Source organism: Leptopilina boulardi, unplaced genomic scaffold (assembly GCF_019393585.1).
Source record: "Leptopilina boulardi isolate dan_hultmark-lab unplaced genomic scaffold, ZJU_Lbou_2.1 LbouV2_122, whole genome shotgun sequence".
NCBI classification, from domain to species: domain Eukaryota; kingdom Metazoa; phylum Arthropoda; class Insecta; order Hymenoptera; family Figitidae; genus Leptopilina; species Leptopilina boulardi.
Genome location: NW_026137666.1, coordinates 3675530 through 3696311, shown reverse-complemented (window position 1 = coordinate 3696311; position 20782 = coordinate 3675530). Strand labels below are relative to the sequence as shown.

The following is a 20782-nucleotide window of genomic DNA, read 5'->3' as shown; positions in this document are numbered from 1 at the left end:
AAATTTAAATCCAAATATCTCAATTATGGTACAGCAAAGGGTTGCAAAATTTTTACGAGGAAAAAGGATTGCCTAAAGGAACATTTACTCGAAACATAACACATATTTTAATAAAATCGAATTTTCCAAGTAAAAAAGTGAGCGAAATACCTTAATATTATCAATCAATATATTAAAATTTCAGTTATAAATTTTACAAAGTAAAATTTTGTTTCACTAATTGTTTAGACATTTGCAAAAAATTTTAGTTTTTGCATCATTATACAAATGGTCTACTCTGGATAGCTAAGTAGTTTGAAAAGATGCTGCGAGTGTCATATTAAAAATAATAATTATAGTTTTATTTTTACCTTCTCTTTTAAATGTAAATCATCATCGCTAACGTTGCCGCCCAAAGATAGAACAGTTCTTGAAGTTGGCAACTTCAACCTATTTCCAGTATCTTCAAATTCTTGAATTTGTCTTTCAATGTCAGCTTCACTCGCTGTAAATTAATATTTCAAATGTATAAAATTATTTAAATTTATAAAACTAAAAATACATTTTTAAATAATATTTGTAACAAATAATAACAAATGTTTGTAATTCTTGAATTTCAATTTGGGGTTAAGTATACCCAGTGATCAAAAAGCCATCTTTGTTTTTAAAACGTTTTATATTTGCTCAATTACATTTTAAGAACGTTTAAAGTTTATTTAAAACGTTTTAAAAACATTAAACGTTCTTAATACCTTATTTGACAGAAATGAAACATTCTAAAAACGTTATAGAAACGTTCTAAAAACAAAGATGGTTTTTTGCCCACTAGATAACTTTTTTTGTTTCGTTGTGAATGAAGTCGAAATTTACATACTTCTCTACTGAATTTCTCAAATGAATTACTTAAACTCATAAAATCATAATTTTTATCTAACAAAAACTGTTCACAATTATCATAAGTTTTAAAAAAGCGTTTGAAATATTTACGCCAAAAAAATGTTTCTGTTAAAACGATTTTTCTAAGTTATAATTATCAATAATGTGAAGTAATTATTTTTCTTTAGACTCCTGTTAACCAATTCATAAAAATAAAAAACTTTCTGTTTGTTTTGAAAAATAGATTTTTTAAAAAAATTTCTCTTTCAATATTTTTATAATTCATGTCATAATATAACTAAATCTATTTCTTTATGCAACATACAAACTATAGAAAACACGTTTCACAAAACGTTCAAAAGAAAATTTGTTCACAAGAAACTGTGTCTAGCTTATCGACAACACATTTTTTAAATAATACGACCTATTATTAGTAACTATTTTTATTAGTAGAGAGAAATATGATACATATTTTCGGAAGGTTTTTTCTCCATCTCAGTATTGGGTGAAAAGTTTTTTGAAATTATTCAAAATTTGTTTGCTACAGTTGCAGTGCTTATTTTAATAATTATTAATTTAATAATTTAATATCGAATATTGCTATTTGCAGAAGTTGACACATTTTTATAATGTGAAAATGCCTAATTAAAGATAGCAAAATAATCTCTAAATACAAGTTATTTTCGTGACAGTAACCCATTGCAAAAAACCATGATCGTTCTAAAAACGCTCATAAAATGTTTTTTTTAATATTTCATGTCTACTAAATAATATTCCAGAACATTCTTTGAACATTCCTGATCTTAAAATATTTCAGAACATTATTTTGTGTATATGAAAACTTCAAAAAATATTTTTGGAACCTTTCTAGAACGCACATGGTTTTCTTCTCACTGAAAATGTTCAGTATCGAAAAATATTTTTCTCGAGAAACTGAAAAAAATCGTTCAATTTTTCCCAAGGTTTAAGGCAAAAAGGTACTCTTAAAAAGCTTTTTTACTTTTTGGGTGAAATGAAAGAGATGCAATTTATTAAAATATTATCACTAAAAATAACAAAGAATAGTTTATGATGCAGAGTATCGATGCCAACTTTAGGAACCTCATGCTTGTTTTCACAAAAATGTTCAAATTATCCTAAGAAATTTCATTATTATTATTTATTGAATCTATTTTTGAAGTAGGTAATTGAAAATATTAAAAATAATTCAATTTTAAACAATTTAGAAAAAAAGAAAATTGTAAGAATTACTTTTTTCAGAAATATTCTTATACAATTTTTTAAAGCTAATTTACATTAATTTTCATTTTAAAATTTACACTTACGGATTTTTCATTAAAATTTTTGAGATTTGATAATTACATTTTTTGAACTTTAAATTTATTATTTTCGATATTTGCAATTACAATTTTTTACAAGTTGTTTTTTAAAAATTCTAATAAAATCAATTATTTTCAATTAAGTTTTTGAAAATTTCAAGTACTCAAAATTTTTGATTATAGGTTTATTTTAAAAATTTAATTATTTCTAAAAAAATTGTGTAAAAATAATTTTTGAAAGATTTGTCTATATAGTTATTTTTCAAACTGTAAAAATGAAAATAAGTTGCATTTTATACTTAAAATGTGGTTGCAATCTTTTAAAGAAAAGTCGAAACAATAGTAATTGTTAAAACTAGTCGAGAAAAACATAATATCCGAGACCCGTGTTTCGTGTATTCAAAATAATTTTTAAATTCTATTAATTGAAATGAAATTTTTGAATGACAGTAGAACTGTTGGAAAAAAGTTCAAAATAATCTTGATCTTCAATAAAGAAATAAATTTTGAATTTAAAAAAATTTCACTGTTTGAAAGGGTTCAAAAAATATCCAAAATAAACATCTATTACACATTCTCCTCACATTAGACGTGGTTGAAGTCCACAACGTTTATCAACGATTTTTAAAAAATTAACATTTTTTCAAACAAAAAATAAAGAGATATTTTTTGCTTAAAACATTTTTATTTTTAAAATGGATGTTAAAGATGATTGTAAATTTTTATTTCTGGTGTAAATTTTTTATAAATTGTAATAGAAAAAAATATTTTTTTTTCAATTGTTGATCAAAAACGTTGTGGACTTCAACTTCGTTCACATTAGTATGTATATCTATATGTGATTTATATTATCCAAAGTAGCCACTGATTATATTCTGTCTGTTTACTCATTTTTCAAGACTTTTATTCCATATATTTTTTTAAACAATACAGTTAATAAAAATATCGTCTGAAAAAAAGAATAGAGCATTTAATATATTTCTTTCTTTCTTGTTTTGTCTGCTTTTTAATAATTTGTTCAATTTAAGCGGTTATTAATAACAAATCGAATAATTAAGAACAGCAAACTGAATTACTAAGAAATAACAAAAAAAAATTTATGATAATTATTCAAGGACGTTTATACCCTGAAATGCAGACCTCCAGAAAAAAATAATTAATGAACATTTAAATAATTGAAATAATATTATTAATTGTATTTTCTGAAAGAAGGAATATAAATTTTAAAGAAAAAAAATTTAAAACCTAAAAAATTTATTTGTTTATAAAATTTGCATCTGATTGAAAATTTCTGTCATATCGCTTTCATAGAATTTTTTTAAAAATATTTAATTTTAATGTAATATGGTTTATTTTCTTCAAAAAATGATTCTTTACAACTTAACCGTAAGGATTTTTAAACAATCAAGCAGTTTAGAAAATATGGCTATTTGTTTAAAAGAATTAAAAATTTTTTTTTAAAAATAGCTATATTTTCTAAACGGATTGATTGTTTAAAAATCCCCATGGTTAAGTTGTAGAGAATCATTTTCTGAAAATAATAAGCCATGTTACATTAAAATTAAATCATTTTTAAAAAAATTCTGTAGAAGCGATATGACAGAAATTTTTAATCATATGCAAATTGTATAGATAAATAAATTTTTTTCTTGAAAATTTATATTCGTTCTTTCAAAAAATACAATTAATAATATTTTATCAGTTATTTAAACGTTCATTAATTACTTATTTCTGGAGGTCTGTATTTCAGGGTATAAAGGTCCTTAATAATTTTATTTCCCAATAGCGTGTTGTTTTATTATTAACAATTTTATTTTTAAAAAAATGTGTAGAGAATACTAACGTTTTCTTATGTGATATATAGTATTGATTTTTTATTTAACAATTTGGAAATATTTATTTTTCAAAATTCATAAAAATATTACAATACATTAAAATGCATATCGAATATGAAAAATTAAATATCGATTATTAGTAAGGAAATTAAAATTTTTTTTCCATTTATGAAAATAGTTAACAAGAGACCAAGAAAAATTATTTTAAGATTTTCAGATAATAAATACGTTTTTCATTATGATGTTTACAACTTTCATGAATCAAAACTTTCACTTTAACAAATATCGTCGCAGGTATTTCTTCAAAAACAAAAATTACTATCGATTACATTTATAAACAAGAGAAATCTTTTTTACATTTATAATATTTACCCAAGAAATATAATGAAATGAAAATTAAATAAAACAAGTTGAATCTAATTTGTCTTTTATTATTAATTTCTAAATACTACTTCGAAAGATTCTTACAGATTTAAATTTAAAGAAAGAAAAAAACACTGTAATGTTATTTATCAATTTATTCATTAATATTAAATACTTACTTCCTAGAAAATGAATATAGGCCGTGTAGTGTTCATTTTTTTTCGTTTGATCGTTGAACCATTTCACTTGAGCTTTTTTTCCTGTTACGACATTGCAATTCTCAAATTGTCCAATCTCGACTATATCTGTCGATTTATCCGAGTAATATTGAACAAATGCGTGCGTGTTTTCTGCCATTTTCAATCACTCTTAAAAACAGGCACAAAAAACTGAGAAATAATTCAGCACTATCACTACAAACGTTAAAACGCCGGCATACGTCGACCATGTGGCTCGTTGGGAAAAATATACTTAATCTGTGTTGGTGTGAACATGACAGTGTGTGCGACATGCGCGTACACTCCTGCTCAGCGATGCCTACACTGTTCATTACCACTACAAATATAATAACCAATAGAAATGAAGATACAATTACAGGGGGTGGTAGACAAGATATTCAAATTCTCACGAATTCCGACACGCGCGTAAAGATTGGACGCCAATCCAGTTTTCTAGAAATTCATGGAAATAAACACAACCTTTTCTAAAGTCACTTGCTTCTGCCAATATACCTTTGCTTCTGCTATACATTGTGAGTGCCTGCCAGTGCCAAGAAATTAATAAGACGAAAGTGTTGTCAGGTGGATTTTTTGTGTCTTTCATGTGTTTGTGTAATTAGTGACTCGCCATCATTTTTGAAATGGTATGTATTAACGTATATAATGTGATTTAAGAGTTAATAATATATAAATAAAATTAATGCTTGTGCGCATAAAATCGATTTGTCATTTCCAAGACATTTTTCTCAGTGTAGTTAATAGGAAATTCTATATTTTGTCCGTACGTCACAACCATTCAATGATTGTACAAGCCATTTTTTTCCAGTGAACATGAGGAGATAAGAAAATATGCAATTAATTTTTTAATTCTCAACATATTTTTAAAAAGATTTAGCTCTATTTATGAATATGGACAAAAATTCAATTATTCTCGTGAAAATGTTTAATGTAGTTATATGTTTATTGCGAACATTATAGACATAACCTCAATCACCACATTCTTAGCATATTTTAGAAAAGATTTAACTCTATTTATAAGTATGGCTCAATTATTCTCGTGAAAATGTTTAATATTATATTTTTATTGTGAACATTCTAAACATAACCTGAAAGTAAAAACAGGTTTTGTTTACAAAACTAATATATTAAACATTGATTTTATTAAGAAAAGGGACCACTTCGGCACTATTGAACTTATCTACATGAGTATATTCTTGATTAAATTTCGAACATTTTGAGCGATCTTAGACCCCTATAAAGTGAAAAAATCGCAAAGTTCTGGAGGTTCAAAGTAAGAAGTGCCAAAGACCTAATTTAGAAAAAAACGAGTTTAAAGTTCAAACTACCATTTGTTTCCATGTTAGTTAAAAATTAAAAATAAAATTATTAGTTATTTTAATTACGATAAAGTCATCGTAAGGGCATAATTTAATGTGTGACAGTTTCTAGTTTCGTTTCCAATAATAAAAAAAATAATAAATCTGAACCAATTTTAGAAAATTGCGATTATTTTCTAAAATAAAATCGACAAAGTGATCCCTTTTCACGCGGACGTACACTTATTTTCAAATAATTGTTTTTCAATATTTTTTGTATTTTCGTTAGAGGTGTTCGGAAATTTAAATTTTGCCTGGGCTTGAAATTCAAATCGAACCGTGCCCATGTTAATTCTTATGGAAAGGACCGAATTTTAGAAATTTACACAGCTCGAATTTTCATTAAAGTAACATAACCATTATTGCACTTTGTATCCAATTTTAAGAAACAAAATGCTATTTTTTGCTATAAATATAACTTACAATTCTTTTTGTTAATAAAACAAATTTCAATTGCTGTATCAAAAAAAATAATAAGAAGATATTTTGCAGGACGAACCGTCAAACAGTTCATCTGACATTGAAAATTTTGAAAACGCTGATGAGGTTGATATGGTAAGATAAATTAATACAATATAATTGTCAATAAGTTACTATATTTTCTGTCGAGAGAAACTGGAATTCTTTCAAAGGATTAATAAATGAGAGTGTTTTTAAAAGTTTCTTTACTAAAGTATTCTAATTAGATAAAACAGTCTAATTACTCATATAAACTTGTTTTAGTGTGCCCAATATATTTTTCTCACAACTATTCTTCTTTTAAGAAACATTTAGTATTCAGAAGTGATAATTATTATTATAACAAAGATAAGAAATTTTCGACTTATTTTAGTACCATATTAGGTTTTGAAATTAACAGTAAACATTATACTTTTTAATCCCTTTCTCACATTATAAAAAAATTGATCAATTCATATATGATGAAGTAGGATATAAAAAAGATTATAAAAAAATTGTTTGATATCAAATCCCTTAATGCAGATCTTTAATAAACTGTTGATTTTCTTGAAGATTTGCATCAGAACAATTGTCATGATTCAGACTTGAAAAAATTTTCTGAAATAATTAAAATATAATTTTTTGACAATATTTCTATGTATATCTAATATTAATAAATTATGATTTTCACACTCTCTGAAAATAATAGAAAATAAATGAAATTTTTCACTTTTTTAATACTCGTTTATACTTAAAAACAAGTAAATAATTTATTGAATATAATTACCTAAGAATTCCAATTTCGAATTTTTTTGTAATAGAAAGAGAATTTTAACTTGGAAATTAAATTAAATTTTTTTCTATAACATATATAACATATTGAAGAATAATAAACTCAAAATAATTTTGCTTCAACAGTAAAACATTAAAACTTTTCAAAACTTTTATAAACAAGTTTATTCCACTTTAAAAGATATCAATTTTTTAAAACTCGAGTGTCCTTTAATAGTTCTTGAACTTGTGCCTTAATAATTAAGACCCAAGAGTTATGATATAAGACTTAAGGGGTAACACCACTCTACAGGCAGAAAAAGAGACCTATCTTTGATAATTTGTTTTGAGAAAATGAAACAATGAATATTCTGTTTGAAGGGTTTATTAAATATATATTAAAGTGTGAAAAAGAAGTGTTTTTTGAAAACTTTGTAGTAAATATTGAATTTTTATTGTTATTAATTTGTGTTGGGTGGGACGTTACTGTGAATCCGATTAAAGTCAATTTCACACTGTATACTTGTCATGTAAAATGAAAATTATACATCAAATTAGAGATTCTTGTGACAACTATTATAGGAGTAAAGTACTCAAATGTCATACTGATATATTCGCTTACTTGTTTTGACTCATTTAATAAAACTTGGCCTGCGTCAATTGCGTTTTAAGCATAAAAGGAAAGAAATTTTAATATTTCAAGTTTCTTTATTTGTTGATATATTTTATCATACAATAATATATTTTATTACTGTTTGTAATAGTTTTTAATACATTTGATGTAATTGATGTAATTGTGATGATGATAATGATATTTATTGGATTTTTTAAGACAATGTTGTTTTAAGAAATGTAAAAACTTATTTCTTTTCCTAAAAGTGTTTCTATTGACCTTATAAAATTCAAGATATTTTTTACATTAGTAAAACTTTTGAGAAACTACGTTTCTTTACGAAGTTGAAGTCCACAATGTTTTTGATCAACGATTTAAACAGGAAAATATTTTTTTATTACAATATTTGAAAAATTTTAATCTGAAAAAAATTTTACAACCTTTTTTTTGTCAACAATTTCAAATTAAGAAAAATGTTTTGATAAAAAATGTTACTATTTTTACATGAAAAAATATTAATTTTTTTAATTCGTTGATTATAAACGTTGTGGACTTCAACTTCGTGTTTCTTTTTTAAATTTAATTTTGCATTTTTTTTTGTTTTAAAAGTTTTTTCCAATATTTTTTAAATTTTTTAAAAAATAAATGCAACTATTGTTTTCATTGTTACAAAATCCAATAAAATTTACTATATATATGGTATATATATAATTGACTTTACGTGAAATAGAAACTTTTTGAACCAAAATTCAAATTTGGGGTGTTTAGACACCCTATTCATTTCTTAGAGGGTAAGTAAATTCATATACTCCTTTTAGGGTTAAAAATTCAACAAGCAGATTGTTAAACTTGGGCTACTCTATCTTTGCTCCAAAATATGAATAGTCACTAGTAAAGTGACACAACGAAAAGAATGTAATAATAACCTAAAATATTCAATTCTTTTCGCTGTGACAATGTGCTTCTACCACTATGAATATTTTATTATAGACATCGAACAGCCCAGGTTTAATAATTTATTTATTACATTTTAAAATATAATTTTTTTCCGTGTAACGCCTCATCTTTATTTTCGGCATTGCAAAAGAAGGTTTTTTCAAATTTCTGTAGCTCGAAACGGAATCGAGTTACAAAAAAACACACAGTTAAGTTGTAGCTAAAAAGTAAAGTTTTCAAACGGTTCTAAGCATTTTTTGATATCTCTTTAAATAAATTTTTTATACTAAAAATCCCTTAAGTGATTATTTATGCCCCACTTTACCCTATATTACTCATTTGAAAATTCAAATTCCTTAGAGTTCCCTAATTCAAAAATTTAAATAACTTCAAGTACTTTAAATTTGAAAATTTTTTACTCAATTGTCAGTTTATAATATTACACATTACGGCTCGATTGGGCTTGAATATTTGAGCTTTTTACACATCTCCAATATTAATATTAATCTAAAATAATATACATTTTACAGCATTCTTCCTCTTGGGAAAGTTCTCCCAATTCTTCTGCATCCGAACAGAGAAACATTCTACGCTCAAAAAAATTGAAAAAAATTTATCGTCCATCTACTGGCAAGGTATAGTAAACAAGAAGAGGGTCCGTCTTTGTAAAAGACATTTATGTTCATTTCGCGAACATTGTGCTTCCTCATAGGAGATGGTTTTCATGCAAATAAAATTACAAATCAAGTAAATTATTAAAAAATATGAATAATTATAAAAATAATATAAATACAAACAGATAATATAACTTGGTACTAAGAAGAAAATTTTAAACAAAAGAAATAAAATATATTAAATTTTTAAATTTTCATTTAATTAAAAATATAGGATAATATTATAAATTAAAATAAAATATGTACAATATATAGGTCAATAGATTCGCAATGTTAAATAATGTTAATAATATTGAAAAATGTATTAATTATTTAATATTATTATCACCATAAATTAATATTGTAATTTAATTTACTGTATTATGAACAAATGGAAATATAAAACAAAAAGTTTTTTTTTATCAAATTAAAATATTTGATACAAGCAACATATTTAGGTCAAATATCATTTCGTTGGGTTAGCACAACAGACGCGCCTATTCAAAACAAGAGGCAAGAAGGTGCCATCTCAGAAACTAATCCTTTCTGTCAAATTTTATTTTGTCAACAGTATCAATATTTCAAATAATTTACTTTCCTCTTATTAAAAGAACATTAATATGGAAAAGGTATTTGCAGGGAAACAAAATTAAGGTAATTATTACTTGAATTTTAAATTCCAAATACAATTTAAAATTTGCCAAAAAGGTTAGTTTCTGAGTTGGCACCTTCTTGCCTCTTGTTTGGAATAAGCGTGTTGTTGCGCTAACCAGACGATTTAATTATGTTTTTATTTTTCATACCACCCAAATAGCACTACTTCTTGCACAGAACTTGATATATTATGGTATGGTAGGAGTTGCAATATTAAAAAAGCAATATTACGGTAATATTACAATGGCGGTAACTTTAAGGATAACAGGATTCAATCGAATGTTGCATGAATATTTCCTAACAATATTCTGCCGTCCTGATAAAGAAAGTCGGAAAGAGTGATTTCAAGATATTTAAAGAAACGCATTTCTCATAAAAGCAGCTTTTCATTCAAGACATTAAAATAATTACATTTGGTATTAACTAATTTTTCTATGCTCTGTACTTTTACGGTTAAGTGACATTACTGTTATAGGGTCGGTACTTCCCGGGTGAAAATATCCGCTCGGAAAATCCACCTGGAAATCCGGGGGTCTTTTTGAAACTTTCCGCCTGGAAATCCGAGCGGAATACAATCTGGATGGATTTCCAGACGAAATACCGAGCGAATGTCCAAACGGATATCCAGGCGTATTTCCTGGTGGATTTCCGGAAATTCCTTATAGATCTCAAATATGTTAGATAGCCTCTTTTAAAATCGTGCAGAATCGTGAAATTCAAATTTGATGTCCATTTTTGAATATCTCTTAAGGATAAACAGATGACGAAATTCCACGTGGATATCCGGGCGAAAAGTTTCAAATAGCCCCCCGGATTTCCAGGCGAATTTTCGGGCGGTAAACCGGGCTGGTATTTTCACCCGGGTCGCAGCCTAATTTAAAAGAATGAAAGTACTTACCGACTTTTCCAACAAGAAAAATTGGTCTATATTCGATTACAATCCTTATCGCAAGAGTCGATACTTGCAATACGACCCATCGGTATTCGGATTTTAATCAAAGTCAAACCAGATTTCTTGGCAGTACTAGACAATACTGCCTGCACTTATTATGGAACATTTTGTACATTTTGTACAAAGTACTGGTCTTTTTAAAATGATTTCACGAAAGTTGAGTAATTAAAGACTAATTATCTCTTACATTAATTATTATTTATGAATAATATTACTATAGCTAGATTGCTTTTTTCGTAAAGAATCCAGTAGTATGGAAAACTCATTTTTCACAGTAATAGCGAATTATTCATCAGGACGGCAGTATTGCCTTGATTTGTCGCGTAATGTTTTCTCAATATTTTAAAGGTAATATTGCCTTAAATAAAGTTATTATGCAAAATTGTCGTCAGTGAAAATGTTATAATCTCGCCTGAATATTGTGGTGTGATATTGGTTAGCTTACCGTGCCCTATATCGTGTCAAATTACGTGTAAAAAGTTGTGTTATTTGGGCATGAATTTATCACCAGTCTATGTAAACCCTATACAATTTTTAAAAATGTTTAAAAAAGGAGTCTCCAGAATGGCAAAGTTTATCTGATGCTGATAATGATGATCATGAAATTGAACATCCGACTGTGAATGAACATACAGGAGAATGCAGCAGAACATCAGTTTACTGTCAAAACATGGAAGTAGAGTACAACATTGCTGAAATTGATAACCAGGTAAATAACATTACCGACACCACTTAGTGAACGACGCCCTCAATTAAAAATTACAAAAAATATAATATAAAACAATACATTGTTCGTATATTAAGGATTGTCACTAGCAATATAAGAGAATGAGAGAAACTTATTAAATTCTCGTAGTTTGTTCTTTAGCTCATTTTAGAAACATAAGATTTTTTTCAGAAATTTTCATCACATAGTTGTTTCTTACAAAAGTGAAATAAATTTGCAATTTAACATAAACTATTATGTAAATTCAGATAGATCTTGGAAAAAAAGTATGAAAGAAATGAAAGAAAAGTATGTGGTTTTGTGTATATATAGACAATGTCAGAAAGTAAAAACTGGAAGAGTTTAGAGAAATTGCTTAACAAATTTAATGAATAAATCTATTTTATGGAGTTATATATATTGCACAACAATTTACTTTGTGTGAGGATAACCTTAAAATATGAGTTTTTGAGGTTATCTTCACAGACAGTAAAATTTTATCCGAAATATAAACAAATTTGATATTACTACTATTTTAATAGCTTTCAATGATTGTATTTTATAATATTAATATTTTTAAATATATATTAAAAATGTTTTGTTCTATATTAATTGCGATTTTTAATTGTGGGTGTCGGTCATTGTACTCGTCACTCTAGTAAAGTTCTTAAGTTCATAGAAAACAATTTAAAAATTATTCTGTATTTTCTGTAGGCTGAAGAATATCAAAGCGATGAATTTGTCCCAACTTGGACTAATGAATTTAAAAATCATTTAAAATCCATTGTTGAAAATCATACATTAGAAGAAGATGATCTTGAGGAGCAGGAGTCAAATCGGAGAAACATTGATAATATAACTGCAGAGGTACGAATCAAATCTAATAGTCACAATTCTTGTTTTTTTAACACAAACCAAAATTATGTGAAAATTACACTCTTTAATTTCAAATATAAACATGAGATATCTATACGACGTAAACTTAACGTTCAGCTCCGGTATCCCCTACTCGCTGATAATTATTCACAATTTTCATAATCAAAATTTAACAAAGACTCAATGTGCTAAAAAATGAATTTGATTTACATGAATGACACCGTACAAAAAGTACATAATTTGGTTCCCGGACAAAGTTCTTAATATTTGGATCAAGATTCCACTGCAAAAACAGGTGTCTTCATTTGAGACACTTTGTCCTCATTTTTAAGACGCTTTGGGATGTCTTCTAGGAAGACATTAAAAGTGACTTTTTTTGAGACACTAGAAGTGTCTTCATTGCAGACTGAATTTCCTACTTGATACATAATCTAACAATTCTCACTTTGGAAGTTTCTTTCTTTTTAAATCTGATTTTTGTTTGTGCAACTATAAACAATAAATTAATTAACCACGTGAAACAAATTGGTTATGTTAGACAAAGAGAAGAGTATTTGAGACAAAGATGACTATAGACAGGATGAATATTTCCGAAGTTTGTCCGAAGTTACACGAATCCGACAAAACGTCTTAAATTAGTTAAAATGACTTGAACGTAGACACTTTCACCGTCTAAATTTTGTGTCTCAAATTATAAAACACTAAAGTGACTTATTTACATTCGTTAAAACGGAAAAATTGCTTCGAGAACTAAGATAATTTTTACTTGGCTTAACTTTTTGCATCGAAGATATGTTTGCTTCAAATTATTTGAACTTAAGGTCTTGTCCAAGTTGTAAAATGTATACAAAGACAAAATGTAAACAAACCATACACATTTTGCAACAGCCTTTTCTTGAATAGGAAATAAAAATTTAACATTTTCTTTATGAAAACGGTAAATTAAAGTATAGGAGTACAGGATGAGACTTTATTTGGTTGAAAATATTCGTAATTATTATAAAATAAAAGGTAGACTAAAGTGACAATTTTCCTTCAAGAAAAAAAGCATGGAGGCATGGGCAAGATCGAATATCGAAATAATCGAATTGCTATTATAGCAAAATCGAATTGCGATAAGTCACAAGCAAAGAAATAGATGGAGCTGCGATTGTTGAATTTCAGGCGCTAGCTTTTTAAAAATCAAAAAACTGTCGAAAAATAAAAAACTAATTTTTTAAAATAAATATTGCATAATCTTTTATCTGCTTGACATTATCTAAAATTGTACCTACAAATTTAATGTTGTAATTATGCATATTAGTTTAAATAATTTTTTTAATAATTAAAAGAAAGTGTAGATTATAAAATACTTTTTTAAAATGTAAATTTTGAAGGAAAATTTTTTATGTAAATTAGATACATTTTTAAATAGTAATTTTTAAGGGTTAAAATATATTTATTAAAATAGGAAGTAAAAATAAATCAATGATCAAAGTGAGATATTTGACAAAATAAGTAGGAAATAAACAAGCACAAAAGAAATGAAAATTATAATTGACAGAAAATTGACGGAAAATTTTTAAAAGAAAGATAATAGAATTTAATTGAGAAAAGGCAAAGCACAGCAAATGAGACGGCCGCACCAGGTGGGAGGCGAAAGTTCAGTTATTGGACAATCACTGTTAGGAAAGGGTAGAAAATTGAGAAAGAAATTTCCCTTTTTTCTAACAGTGACCGTCCAATCGCAGAACTTTCACCTCCGACCTGCACTGTAAAAAATCTTTAGGTAATTTTACCGCATTCAATGAGGGAACTATTATTACCTAGTATAAAAGTGGTGTTTCTATATGACAAAACAAAAGTCCCACATTTAAAATAGGAATATTCCTTTCGTCGGTAAAATTTTTTTGAAAAATCGCCATTATAAATATGGTAAGGTTACGTTCGCTAGGGGGAATTTTCCCATCCGCTGGAGTTTCACTGTCGACAGTAATTTCGCCTCTTTGAATGTGGGTATCATTATTACCCGCTTTAAACGAGGCAAAATTACCGTCGAGCGGAAAATCTCCATATTAAAAATAGGAAAATTACAGTATTTGGTATTTTTCCATTTTTTGCACGTATTTTCCCTAAATTAAAAGTAGTAGTATTACTGCAGATTTTAAATGAAAATTACCGTCGCTGGGAAAAATTTTTTAGACTTTTTACAGTGTGGTTGTTAACGTCCGTGCGTCTGATATACTCAAACAGTACAACTTTTTGTTTCTTTAGAAAACTGTCGCTTTAGACTACCTTTTATTTTATAATAATTACGCTTATTTTCAACTAAATAAAGTTTTATCCTGTGCTTCTATACCCAGTAAAAAAAAAGAATTGGCCGTAAGCGAAAAGAATTGGTGGTGACTTAAGCCCAACCCTGTTTCGCGACAAAACAATATTGAATGGTTGCGGTGAATTATTTTTTTTTACAGACAATTCTTTTCACTTGAAATGTTTGAATTAATGTATATTGACCCGATTTGGCATTATAAACGAGAAAAAAGATTGTTTTAAAGTGTAAAAATGCTGATTACGCGTAGGAAATACGGAATTTTATTAAAAAGTGAAAATATTAAATCTGACAGGCACGATAGATTTATCATTCGATTGAGCATGCTATCAATAATTGCGCCGATACCGACAGAAAGTTACTAAAAAGAGTGGAAAATTCAAATAATAAATTAAATTCAAAAGAATATAATTAATTTAAATTTGCTTTTATTAATCTATTATATTAATCTATTAATATAAATTTTATTTAGCTAATTTAAATTAATTATATTCTTTTGAATTTAATTTATTATTTGAATTATCTACTCATTTAAGTAACTTTCTGTCAGTATCGGCGCAATTAATAGCATGCTCAACCCAATGGTAAATCTATCGTGCCTGTCAGATTTAATATTTTCACTTTTTAATAAAATTCCGTATTTCCTACACGTAATCAGCATTTTTACTCTTTAAAACAAACTTTTTTCTCGTTTATAATGCCAAATCCGGTCAATATACATTAATTCAAACAATTCAAGTGAAAAGAATTGGCCGTAAAAAAAAATAATTCACCGCAACCACTCAAAACTGTTTTGTCGCGAAACAGGATTGGGCTTAAGTCACCACCAATTTTTTTTTCACCACTAAATATCAATTAAAAAAAAAATAAAAAAATACGCATCTATTTTTTTTCGATTTGTGACAAAATTAGGGGTGGAAATGGTTAAAATTACAAAATGTCATTTTTAAGGGCCACCCTAATATATATCGGTATGTAAATATATATATACAGCCTTTTATTATATACTGGTAACAATATGCATATGGGCAATTTCAAGTGAAAGTTTAGTTGACTTTTGAAATCAGCCAAATATATATTTTTTTTCCTGTACTGAATAAAGAGATACGTATTTTTTCTTTTTTTGCGGGAGGGGGGCAAATTTTTAAATTATTAATTTTCAAAATTTTCATTTTTTGAATACAGGAATATTTTGAATGCTGCATTTAATTTCTTTATATTTTCTTCCTTAGCTGACTTGGAATTCCTCAATCAGCGATTTATTTGTGACGCGTGGCGAAGAAAGAAGCCTAAGAGTCCAAAAATCATGGGTTATGTTTGTAATTTTTGAAATAAAAATGTACAAAGGGGATCAATTTTTAATTTACACAAATACTTTTAAAGTCTTAATTACATCCAAAATATTTAATAAAAACGTATTGTATTGTTACAAAATTAAGAAAAACCAATTGATGAATGAAAAACTGACACAAAAATAACATCAAAGTCAAGGGACTCTTATGTTCCTTTCTTCGCGACACGTCACATTTGATCAATTATTCTATTAAAATACCATCTTATGGTAGACTACATTAGGACTGTTAAAATTTATTAACTATTGAATTTCAGTTGGGAAACATAGAATTTGAGTTTTTGGATGAAAGTGATCCAGAGGAGGGTGAAGAAGAGGAAAATGAAAATTCAGATGATGGAGGCTTCGAAAAATTACATAAATTTTTAGAGAAGGAAGATATTTTTCAACGAATAGATGTCGACGTTAAAGTAAGCATCGGTGAATTGTTGCTGCTACTTGTAAAATATGCTCTGATTCACTCCCTCGGCTTATCTGCTGTTTGTAACCTTTTCATGCTTATTAATTGTATTTTCGCGAGACCCATTCTTCCAGATTCACGATATTTAATTGATAAGTTATTCAATCCATTAAATACCGTTACTTTCCATGCATTATGCCCAGAATGTGGGATTGATATAGGAATTTTTAAAAGTAAAGATTTACAAAAACATTGTAGTTTATGCAATATTAATGTCAATGTTAAAGATCCTGAGTATAAAAATTTTTTTGTAACTTTAGACCCGACATCGCGGATAAAAGAATTGTTAGAAGCTAACAGTGAATATTATAATGATGTGATGAATGTCCAACAAACAGATGAATTTATGAGAGATATTTATGATGGTAAAAATTATCGACGTTTTAAAAAAAGTTTAGATCCTGCTGACAAAAATCGCTTTGTCTCGGTTACTTTTAATACAGATGGAGCACCTCTTTTCGAGAGTTCCGCGTATTCTATCTGGCCAATATACATTATGCTAAATGAATTACCATTTTCAGTCAGGACATCCGAATTAATTGTTGTCGGTTTATGGTTCGGCAGAAGCAAGCCAAACATGAATATTTTTTTAAAACCTTTCGTAGAAGATATGAACAAATTATCCACCGAAGGTTTAAAATGTAACATAAATACTGAGGGATATTTAACTAAAATTTTCTGTTTAATTTGCTGCGTAGATTCTATTGCAAGGGCTCCATTGCAGGGGCTTATGCAATTTAATGGCTATTATGGGTGCAATTGGTGTCTTCATCCTGGTAAATGGGTGGCAAAGGAGTCAAAACCGAATAGCGGAAGTCACAAATATCCTTTGTTTGATACTACTGCAGCAAATCGTAATGAGAAGGATTCGAAAAAACATATGATCGAAGGTAGCGAGGAAAAGCCATGTTTTGGTTTCAAAAACGTATCTCGACTGATAAATTTAAATAGCTTTAACATTATTGACGGTTTTGTTCCCGACTATATGCACATTATTTCTGGTATAGGAAAACAGTTTGCTAATCTATGGTTTGGAACAAATAAGGTGTCATCAAGTTTTGTTAATGAAAAAACAGTTGATGATATTAATGGAATTTTGAAGTCTATAAAAGCCCCTCATCAAGTTGGTCGTCTCACAAGATCCTTAAAAGATAAAGCATTCTGGAAAGCACGCGAGTGGGAGAATTGGGTTCTGTATTACAGTACACCTATACTTAAACTTTTTTTTGATCAAAAATACGTACTACATTGGGTTAAGTTGGTTGAAGCTTTGTATATACTCCTGCAATCAAAAATTACAATTGATGAACTTAATCATGCTGACATCCTACTTCATGAATTTGTCGTAGGTACAGAAGAGTTGTATTCGCAATTTGCAATGACTTTCAATGTTCATCTCTTATTGCATTTGTCTAAAAGTGTTTTAGATTGGGGGCCTTTATTCGCACATTCTGCATTTGCATTTGAATCAGGGAATTGTCAATTGCTCAAATCAGTTCATGCTGCAAAAGGTGTTCATCACCAAATATGTCGTAGCATTAATTTGAATTCCAGCTACAATTTGCTGCTGAAATTAATTTATCCACGAGCACAAGTAGATGTTCAATCATTATGTACCCAATTAGGTACATCTATGATAAAAAATACAATAAAAGTAAATAGTTTACGATACTTCGGGAAATCTTCAAATGTTAATTCGATGTGGAGAGAAAAATTAAATTTGTCAGAGCGAGCACGCTGTTATAAAAAGTTAGTAAAAGATGGATGTTTGTATTTATCGTCTATTAAAAAAAATGAACGTTCTGATAACACGATTGGCAAATTAGTCGATGAAAAATATATTAAGATTGTAGAATTTATTGTAGATCCAATTTCAAAACAAGAATTTATAATATGTCAATTTTTGAGTACTCAATCTGCTTTCACAAATAACTATAAAGCTCTGCAGAAAGTGTTAGCAGTATCAAGCGATGAAATAGCAATGCCAACTGTCAATTTGGAGAAAGTTTGTGTTCATTTAGGTATCCGCAAAAAAAATTATGTTTGTGCAGTTCCTAATCTCTATAGCTACTAAGATAAAAAAAACATGTTTATTACGAAACATTGTTTTTGAAAGTTATTGAATTTAAATGACTGATATTTTTGCATATTAAGTATTTTCTCTTTAAATGATAAAGTCGAAATTTCAAATATTTAATAATTGACATTGTCAAATTCGTATGTCTGTCATAAAACTTTACAGATTTTAATCTTTGCACAGTGAATTGCAAAGTATTTCTGGAGTACTTTCTAATGCAATGGCATTAAGAGAAATAATTTTCACCCTTCTTTTTTTACATTAAACCAAATTTTCTACTTATGTCAAAAAAAATTTTTCTATTTTTATATCCATTATACACTCAATATTTTTTCTATTAAAATATGTAAATTTAAGGACAGAAAAGCAATAGGGTTTTAATAAAATGTAGAAAGACAAATTTTTTTACAGGTTTACTTTTTCTGTGCCATTTCATGGTTCTACTATAAACGTAATCATCTTTACATAATCTCCATCATACAATTGTGCAAAAACAGTTATTGGTTTATTTTTATCTGATGAATATAACAAACAATTTTGCCTAACAACTTTTTTTATACATAACAGCTCGCTCAGAGAGATATAATATTTTAATCTAAAAAATCTACGGGAGAACTTGCACCGAAGACCGACTATAATTTAATTAAAGAGACATCATTACCCATAGTTGCACCATTTTTTTGACTAAACATTTTAGGGGGTATGATTACCTGGTTCTTGCAATACGTGTAAATTGATGATGTACCCTTTTAGGAGCATAAATAACTTTCAATAATTTTCCATTACCACATTCATTACACACTCTCATATGTATTGAGAGTCGAAAGGGGTCCCCAATTATATATTAGGTTAATGAAGTTATAACTGTTTTTGTATAAATTACATCCTCTTCTGAAACAAATTGATGTAACAACTGGTCGGCTAGATTCATCTCCAAATTTACTATCTCCTATTACATCAAAAAGTAAACTGCTTCAATGAATAAAGGCCAATGTAATACAATATCTTTTGTTATTACTTGTGAAGAATGGGCACGCTAAAGAATAATGTCCAGTTCTCTCATTCTCTTGCTTTCCAATTTCTCTTTCAACAAAAACCCGAAATATTTGATTCGGTGCTTTAATATTATATATAAATCATTATTATTCTCTGCAACCAATTCTTTGAAAAACAATCCGGATTTTCTTTTACTTACAAACAACATTGTTGCAAACTGTTTAGCTATTCTGCTGTTCCATGTTAATTAAATTTATTAATTGAGAAGCTTTTGTTCACAGCAAGAAAAGAATTTTTTCTTGCACGTCAACCCCATATGTTTTATAGTTTTTTTATTATTTCTACTCTCTGGTACTGGTTTTAGGGAATATTTAATATTCCTTAAAATATTTTTCACATATATTATTTTATTTTGAACCTATTTTCATGATTGTAAGCACTGATTGCATTCTCTTTTGTACAAATAATTATTAGTAATTGGTTTCATATTACAAAAGTTGACCAAATAGAGTAGGTGAAACTTTCAAATAATGGTGCACTATCAGTATTAAAAATTAAAATTGAGAGATTATGTTCATTTTTTGCACGTAACTTCTTTACAAATCGGTTCATTTAATCATCACAGATATCAAGCATCACACTTTTCTCAAATCGTCTTTCACTATTCACAAAATTGTAATATTCATTATTTTTACAAATCTTACATTTCATAAAACTATTTTTCCGATACATTTTTCAATGAAAGCTTTACAATTTGGATACGTCACATTTAACTTACATAGTTTTTAATGAATCAATTTATCAATTAAATATCGCGTATTGTGGAATTGTATGGTAAACAAAAGTTAAATAAAAAATTTCAATTAGTGATATTGAATATACAATAATATATTTTTAAATCTTTATAATTATCTTACTTGCAATTGTAATCACTGGAAATGGAAACGGTAGTCTTATTTTACATAACAAATCTTATGAATTCAAAAAATTTTGAAACGAATATTTAAGCGTTTCGTCTTTTT

General features: G+C 27.4%; 2 protein-coding genes across 2 annotated transcripts in view; one reads left to right on the top strand and one right to left on the bottom strand.

Annotated features, from left to right (window-relative positions):
• LOC127287220 (uncharacterized) overlaps window positions 1-20782 on the bottom strand; it is a 56777-nt gene that overhangs the window by 20402 nt on the left and 15593 nt on the right. Inside the window, exons 2-3 of the mRNA XM_051314044.1 lie at window positions 4552-4740; window positions 351-484 (exon numbers count right to left, since the gene is read on the bottom strand). Of these exons, the coding sequence (XP_051170001.1) occupies window positions 351-484; window positions 4552-4729 (312 nt within the window). The 5' untranslated portion in view covers window positions 4730-4740. The remainder of the gene's footprint in view (window positions 1-350; window positions 485-4551; window positions 4741-20782) is intronic.
• On the top strand, window positions 4762-20762 carry LOC127287210 (uncharacterized). Its single transcript, XM_051314033.1, has 6 exons — window positions 4762-5234; window positions 6459-6521; window positions 9255-9359; window positions 11537-11692; window positions 12404-12556; window positions 16485-20762. The coding sequence occupies exons 1-6, from the start codon at window positions 5232-5234 to the stop codon at window positions 18759-18761; spliced, it is 2757 nt and encodes a 918-aa protein (XP_051169990.1). The 5' UTR covers window positions 4762-5231; the 3' UTR covers window positions 18762-20762.